The following is a 7,516-nucleotide window of genomic DNA, read 5'->3' on the forward strand; positions in this document are numbered from 1 at the left end:
GGGGGAAAGCTACACGGCAGTCTGGTAACAAAGGAGCAATAAAAGCAACCCCCAAATGGAGGGCTGGGGACGCGTCTGCGAGAAAATCCGAAAGCGAGCTAGCAATCACCCCAAGTTAAAACCAGGAGGGGGATGCAGAGGAAGGGGCATGATTCACGTTGGGGGTGGGGGAAATCAACAGATTTAAATGAGCTTTTGAGAATCGCCTGGATGGTGGTTTTGGATCAACCCAGCTGGCTTTTCAAGTTGGAACTCCGCTAATACAAGAGATTCGCGTCCACCTCGGCGGCTGGGGTCTTGGGCCAGGCCAGCGGGCTCCCTTAAGGGTGATAATATGTTTGGCAGGATATACTTCTACGGAAACGTCTTTACATCAGCTCTGGAGAATATGACTTCGTGATCGAATAATACATCTGAAGGCAGTGGGCAGTGAGAAGACGGAAGCTTCGTGTAAAGATGTACAGCTTGGTGATTTGCAAAGCAATATTTGAACAAAGAGTTATTGGCTTGAACCAACCATCTTTTTCACTCAGTGTGACCCATTTCCCTACAATAAGCAGAAAATAAAACTGCTTGAGAATTCAGAGCCAACACCAGGAGAAATGAACCATTCTCTCGACTGCTTCTCGCTTCCACAAGCGAAAGATTATTCATTTCAGGATTACTAAATGTAAACGAGAAAAGGGTCTGATGTGGAAACGAGTGAAAACTTTGGGAGCAAAAATGTAGGCGGTAGGAGAATGTTTATTAGGCTGTATCCTTGATTTTTTTTTTTTTTTTTTTTTTTTTACCGCCTCTTCCCCTTCTTTAAATCAGTGCCTTGTCTTTCACACACAAATAGCGTCTGGTACTTCCGTGGCAAGCGGTGCGATGGAGGTACTCTGTGTCCCCTTATAGAAGCTTCTTCTCTAACCCAAGCTAGACTTGGAGCGTTCAGGGATCTTCTTGCTATTTCTCAACATGCAGTTTCTCCTTAGAACTGTAATCGTTATTCCGGTTGTTTAGAATTTCTTCGCGGCTGCCTCCCTCCCTTCCAGGAGCACACTCGCTTGCATGCACACTTACACATGTTCAGAAAGAGTCCATCCGATCCTGGCAGTAGGCTGAAAAACGATTCATGTCTACGCGAATTGCATCCTAACCGTATATATGGATTCATATACTCGAGGCTGTGTCTCGTTTCACCATAGAAGAAAATTGTCATTTCATACAGTGATAAAATGCAAACTGTTATGATCTTTTGTAAATGCCCCTCACTTTATATTGTGGGGGGAAAAATCACTAATTGGGAATAGTCGGGGGTGGAGGGACTTCGATGAGCATCGCAGGCCAATATCGAAATATTTTATTTCATGCCAATGTGGGATAGGGTAGGGAGTGAGGCTTAGGCTCCTCGCCGCTTTTGCATTTTCCACATCTGGCCTACAGACCTAATTCTAACTCGAGATGTCGTTTGATGAAATTCGATCTTCGTGGTTTAAATACCTTTCAATTTGGGGCGATTTAACATTTGCAACCGTTAAAAAAACAAACCCTGTGTAGTATCTGTGAAACCAATACGGAACACGGAGAAAGAAAACATGCTGCACACAAATCCCAACCATTGTCTTTAACACTCGCATACACACACACATACACATAAACACACAGGGAAGATGGGGGAGGGGAGCGAGTGGAGAGAGACAGACACGGATATAGACCGACAAGAGTCAAAGCGAGTCAAGTTAAAGCTTTCTCCGCCCCCATCCACAAGTACCCCCCCTCCCGCGTTAATTAATTCCAAACAAAGCAAGCCAATCAAGTGATGCGTTATTATTTTCAAGCAGAGGGAGGCGAGAGGCATGTATTTTTTAATTGATTTATTTATTTGGAGGACATTAATTCTCGGTCTGAGGCTGATTTTCAAATCATTTGCAAAGCGCGGCTCCATTGTTCGCCGGGCGCGCAGGCTCCGCCCCCTGCTTTGTGTGCGGTGCGCGGATTGGCCGGCGCGCGCGGGGGCCGCGTCAGCGCCCGCGAGCCCATTCATCTGTGCACTTGGGCGTTGGACCCCGCATCTTATTAGCAACCAGGGAGATTTCTCCATTTTCCTCTTGTCTACAGTGCGGCTACAAATCTGGGATTTTTTTATTACTTCTTTTTTTTTTTTAAACTACACTTGGGCTCCTTTTTTTGTGCTCGACTTTTCCTCCCTTTTTCCCTCCCTCCTGCGCTGCTGCTTTTTTATCTCTTCGACTTAAATCTTTTTATCCGGAGTGTATTTAATCGGTTCTGTTCTGTCCTCTTCACCACCCCCACTCCCCCCCTCCCTCCGGTGTGTGTGCTGCTGCCGCCGCCGCTGCTGCCGCCGCCGCTGCTGCTGCTGCCGCTCGCCCCGTCGTTACACCAACCGGAGGCTCTTTGTTCCCCCCTTGGATCTGTTGAGTTTCTTTGTTGAAGAAGCCAGCATGGGTGCCCAGTTCTCCAAGACCGCTGCGAAGGGAGAAGCCACCGCGGAGAGGCCCGGGGAGGCGGCTGTGGCCTCATCGCCTTCCAAAGCGAATGGGCAGGTAAAGTCTACCTGTGTTTCTGGTCATTTCTTTGGTGTCTCTCTCTAGTCCCGACGCTTCTCCTCCCCTCCCGGTCGCTCCCGAGGCGCATTCGGCGGAGAGAGGAGCACGGCCAGATTGCAGTCTGAAAGTTGAATGGAAAGCGATAGCCTAAATTGTCAATTTCTCATAGGAGGTGGGGGGGGGGTCCTCCTCTCCACCCCAGAGGAGTGGTTCCCGGAGAATCCTGGCAAATTCTTGTGTAGACGCGAGGAAAGAAGTGATAAATCGTCTAAAATGGCGTGTTTGGAGCTTGGCAGAACGTGACTAGCTAGGTGCTAAACCCCCCCTCCCCCCAGTCAGGTTGCATTTGTGTTTGGTGGGCACAAAGGTGTTTGGGTGGCTCTCGTGTTTGTTGTCGAGATTGGGTCGCTTTCAAAATTTCTGAACTGTTGTGATGGGGGGCAGGATGGGGGAGAACGGGAATGGTGGTGGAGAAAGGCAAGGAGGGGAAAGACTGTTTTATTGTATGCTGAGGCGGCATGCCCTGGGTTCTTGGAAAGGGAGCTGGCTGGCTGGAGCTGGGCAGGAAGGTTTCGGTATCTTTTCCGTGGGGGCTTTCCCACTGTTTTAAATCTTTATTCGTCAGCTGTCTGTGGAATTACACACCCATCCGACTTTGAAATGGTATCTCTGGGTGGGAAGACTCGGTGGGTCCTTGAAGAAGAACCTGTCCAGATGGTCAACAAGAGGCAGTTGGTGTGTTTCGGTCGGGATTGTTCGTGTGCGCGGTGGCGCCTGGACCACTGCGGGGGGCCGCCCCAGAGCTGCCCGGACCCAGGCAGATGGCCACGGTTGGGTGGGCGCGAGAGGTCGGCCATGGGTGGCTGCTTCACAAACACTGGGCACCCACCACGCCTCTTTTCCTAGAGAAGAGGCCGTGCAGCTTCGCCTACTGTAACCTTAATGGGGAAGGCGAGCTCTGCCAAGAGGCTCTGAACCCGTTAAAAATGCAAAATGAGCCGCCGTGGCGCGCCCCGGCTTCACAGAATCTCGGGCGAAGGTGGGCGTGGAAGCCGAGGCAACACCTCAGAAATCATGGGTTTCCCCCTGCCTTGTTGGTTTTATTCGGACCAGGACGCCGGGAAGCCACCTGAGCTTTGTTTGTGGACTCTGGGCTGCGCGATCCGGGCTCGGGGGCGCCTCGGCCGGCGGGCAGGGCCGGGCTGGGTAGGGCGGGGTGGCCCCGCGGCCCCGCCCCTCCGCGCCCGCCCGCCGGCCCGCCCGCGCCCAGCTCCGCGCGGTGGAGGCGCAGCGCCCCCTGGCGACCCCAAGCCCTAGGGGGCGTAGTGCGCGCGCAGCCCAGGCGCTTCTGGCTGGAGCGCTGTGATGCCCCTGGGAGTTCTCGGTGTTTTTGCAGAGCCTCTCAGGGTTTAGGGAAAAGGGGGTTGTGTACCGGCTCTGGGTTCGTGCCTTCTCCCGAAGGGCGTTTGGTGTATCGTGTTACGTGGCTCTTGTTTTGTAGAGCCCGTGAGGCGAAGGCTGGAATGGGTTATCCCTTGCTTTCTACGTCTGGGGCTCGGCACTTTTAAATCCGTTTGTTGAGTGGTCGAGGCTACTGCTGTGTCTTCAGGGCGCCCCCAACGGCACTGCCCCGTTTCCTCGGAGAGCCCCTGTCTAGGCAGGCAACCCCGCCTCCCCATAAGGGGGTGGAGGGACTCCAAAGCCAGAGGGGCCCGGGGTGTGGGGGGAACTGGTCCCTCCCGGCCCAGGGGTGGGGGCGGCAATGGCGGCGCCCGGGCCGCTTCAGTGACACTCCCGCCTTCTCTGCCCCGCAGGAAAATGGCCACGTGAAGGTAAACGGCGACGCCTCTCCCGCGGCCGCCGAGCCGGGCGCCAAGGAGGAGCTGCAGGCCAACGGCAGCGCCCCGGCCGCCGACAAGGAGGAGCCCGCGGCCGCCGGGAGCGGGGCGGCGTCGCCCACCGCGGCCGAGAAGGAGGAGCCGGCCACCGCCGCCCCCGAAGCCGGGGCCAGCCCCGCGGAGAAGGAGGCCCCCGCGGAGGGCGAGGCCGCCGAGCCGGGCTCGCCCTCGGCCGCGGAGGGGGAGGCCGCGTCGGCCGCCTCCTCGACGTCTTCGCCCAAGGCCGAGGACGGGGCCACGCCCTCGCCCAGCAACGAGACCCCGAAAAAAAAAAAGAAGCGCTTTTCCTTCAAGAAGTCTTTCAAGCTGAGCGGCTTCTCCTTCAAGAAGAACAAGAAGGAAGCGGGAGAGGGCGGGGAGGCCGAGGGCGCAGGCGGCGCCTCCGCCGAAGGCGGTAAGGACGAGGCCGCCGGGGGCGCCGCTCCAGCCGCCGCAGAGGCGGGCGCGGCCTCCGGGGAGCAGGCGGCGGCGCCGGGCGAGGAAGCCGCGGCGGGTGAGGAGGGGGCGGCGGGCGGCGATCCGCAGGAGGCCAAGCCCGAGGAGGCCGCCGTCGCGCCCGAGAAGCCGCCCGCCAGCGAGGAGACCAAGGCCCCCGAGGAGCCCAGCAAGGCCGAGGAGAAGGCCGAGGAGGCCGGGGCCAGCGCCGCTGCCTGCGAGGCGCCTTCAGCCAGCGGGCCCGGGGCGCCCCCGGAGCAGGAGGCGGCGCCCGCGGAGGAGGCGGCGGCCGCGTCAGCCTCATCAGCCTGCGCAGCCCCCTCACAGGAGGCCCAGCCCGAGTGCAGTCCAGAAGCCCCCCCAGCGGAGGCGGCAGAGTAAAAGGGCCCGATTTTTGAGATAATCGAAGAACTTTTCTCCCCCCGTTTGTTTGTTGGAGTGGTGCCAGGTACTGGTTTTGGAGAACTTGTCTACAACCAGGGATTGATTTTAAAGATGTCTTTTTTTATTTTACTTTTTTTTTTTTTTTTAAGCAGCAAATTTTGTTCCCCCTCCTTCCCCACAGATCCCATCTCAGATCATTCTGTTACCACCATTCCAACAGGTCGAGGAGAGCTTAAACACCTTCCTCCGCCTTGTTTCTCTTTTGTTTTTATTTTTTTGCATCAGTATTAATGTTTTTTGCATACTTTGCATCTTTATTCAAAATGTAAACTTTCTTTGTCAATCTATGGACATGCCCATATATGAAGGAGATGGGTGGGTCAAAAGGGATATCAAATGAAGTGATAGGGGTCACGATGGGGAAATTGAAGTGGTGCGTAACATTGCCAAGAATGATGTACCACTAGAAATGATGGTGTAAAGGCTTAGTCTTTTTTTTTTTTAAAGAAAAGTTATTACGATGTATTTTGTGAGGCAGGTTTACAACACTACAAGTCTTGACTAAGAAGGAAAGAGAAAAAAAAACACCAATACCCAGATTTTAAAAAAAGATCATAGTCTTAGGAGTTCATTTAAACCATAGGAACTTTTCACTTATCTCATGTTAGCTGTACCAGTCAGTGATTAAGTAGAACTACAAGTTGTATAGGCTTTATTGTTTATTGCTGGTTTATGACCTTAATAAAGTGTAATTATGTATTACCAGCAGGGTGTTTTTAACTGTGACTATTGTATAAAAACAAATCTTGATATCCAGAAGCACATGAAGTTTGCAACTTTCCACCCTGCCCATTTTTGTAAAACTGCAGTCATCTTGGACCTTTTAAACACAAATTTTAAACTCAACCAAGCTGTGATAAGTGGAATGGTTACTGTTTATACTGTGGTATGTTTTTGATTACAGCAGACAATGCTTTCTTTTCCAGTCGTCTTTGAGAATAAAGGAAAAAATCTTCAGATGCAATGGTTTTGTGTAGCATCTTGTCTATCATGTTTTGTAAATACTGGAGAAGCTTTGACCAATTTGACTTAGAGATGGAATGTAACTTTGCTTACAAAAATTGCTATTAAACTCCTGCTTAAGGTGTTCTAATTTTCTGTGAGCACACTAAAAGCGAAAAATAAATGTGAATAAAATGTACAAATTTGTTGTGTTTATTTATGTTCTGATAAAATACTGAGACTTTAGGTCGTAAGGGTAATTTTGAGGAACATCTTGCGTGCCATCAAGAGTAAATTTTCTTGTGGTTTTTAATCTGAAGTTTCCAAAGTTTTGAAATTCGTAATCAGCAGTGTCAGATTACATACAGGAAGATCTTATAACATTCCATGTCTGTTACCGTTTACCTGCAATGACATTGAGTTTTCATTTAAAAATTCAGTAATTATTTTTATTGTAGTTAACATAGCATGTCAGAATGAATTATATAATACAAAAGTGGTGTGACCCGGAGACTATTTAAATGTCATGTGAAAATTTCGTAAAATACATTTTTTTGTCATGCAGGTCCAGAAACTTGAGAGTATTTAATCCAAACTGCAGATGGGCCACAAAAGTGGCCAAATGTGTTCCAAAAACTGATGTGTATTACCTGCCATTGTAATTGCTTAGTGTTTGGCTAATTTCCAAATATTGCTTAGATTATGTGTTACACCTTAGAAAAAACAGGCTTATGTGAAGGAGTAACGGTGACGAATGGGCAACATTGTCAGTTCATGGGCCTTTTAGTATAACTTGCCTCAATTCAATAGTTGCAGTTTTTTTAAATGAAAGTAGTGTGTTAGTATCTTGTTACTCAAAGGAAAAGATAGAGAATAATACTTCCTTATATAGTAATAATCCTTACTAGTTTCACCTTTGCTCTTAACCACCCCATAACTGGATTTATTTTTTTTTCTTCACTGGATCCTAAACTGAAGTCAATTTGAATAAAAAGGTGTATATCAAATACCATTACTTCATTAAATGCAAAGGAAAATAGTTTACGCACACCCTGTTTTGCTGTTTTTGAGCAGTTTGCCTTGTAGGGTTCACAGTCAGTGAACCACATTTGTAACAACTGAGCACCAAATCTTAAACTCCTTAGAAAAATAAATTAGGTTTTGACATGTGCTATTAATTGGAATAATGAATCATTAATAATTCATGCCCTCTCCTTACCAAATATGCTCCCCACTAATAAAAAC

At 50.1% G+C, this 7,516-nt stretch overlaps 1 protein-coding gene across 2 annotated transcripts; it reads left to right on the plus strand.

Moving 5' to 3' along the window:
* Positions 1 to 1,301: 1,301 nt before the first annotated feature.
* MARCKS (myristoylated alanine rich protein kinase C substrate) lies at positions 1,302 to 6,474 on the plus strand. Of its 2 annotated transcripts, none has more exons than XM_025864445.2 (2): positions 1,302 to 2,549; positions 4,367 to 6,474. In XM_025864445.2, exons 1-2 carry the CDS (start codon positions 2,448 to 2,450, stop codon positions 5,264 to 5,266), a joined length of 1,002 nt encoding a protein of 333 aa, XP_025720230.1. In that variant the 5' UTR covers positions 1,302 to 2,447; the 3' UTR covers positions 5,267 to 6,474. The 2 variants fall into 2 exon arrangements, with proteins under 2 accessions (XP_025720230.1, XP_073749903.1); XM_073893802.1 differs by lacking the exon at positions 1,302 to 2,549 and adding an exon at positions 2,564 to 3,287.
* The last annotated feature ends 1,042 nt before the right edge of the window (positions 6,475 to 7,516 follow it).

This window comes from Callorhinus ursinus, unplaced genomic scaffold (genome assembly GCF_003265705.2).
Source record: "Callorhinus ursinus isolate GAN/ISIS: 27379988/994484 unplaced genomic scaffold, GSC_fseal_2.0 scaffold6, whole genome shotgun sequence".
NCBI classification, from domain to species: Eukaryota; Metazoa; Chordata; class Mammalia; order Carnivora; family Otariidae; genus Callorhinus; species Callorhinus ursinus.

Bases quoted from the DNA above. Each gene is read 5' to 3' on its own strand.
- MARCKS (XM_025864445.2), top strand. From the start codon at position 2,448: ATGGGTGCCCAGTTCTCCAAGACCGCTGCGAAGGGAGAAGCCACCGCG. The intron at 2,550-4,366 runs GTAAAGTCTACC...TCTGCCCCGCAG, and splicing joins CTTCCAAAGCGAATGGGCAG to GAAAATGGCCACGTGAAGGT.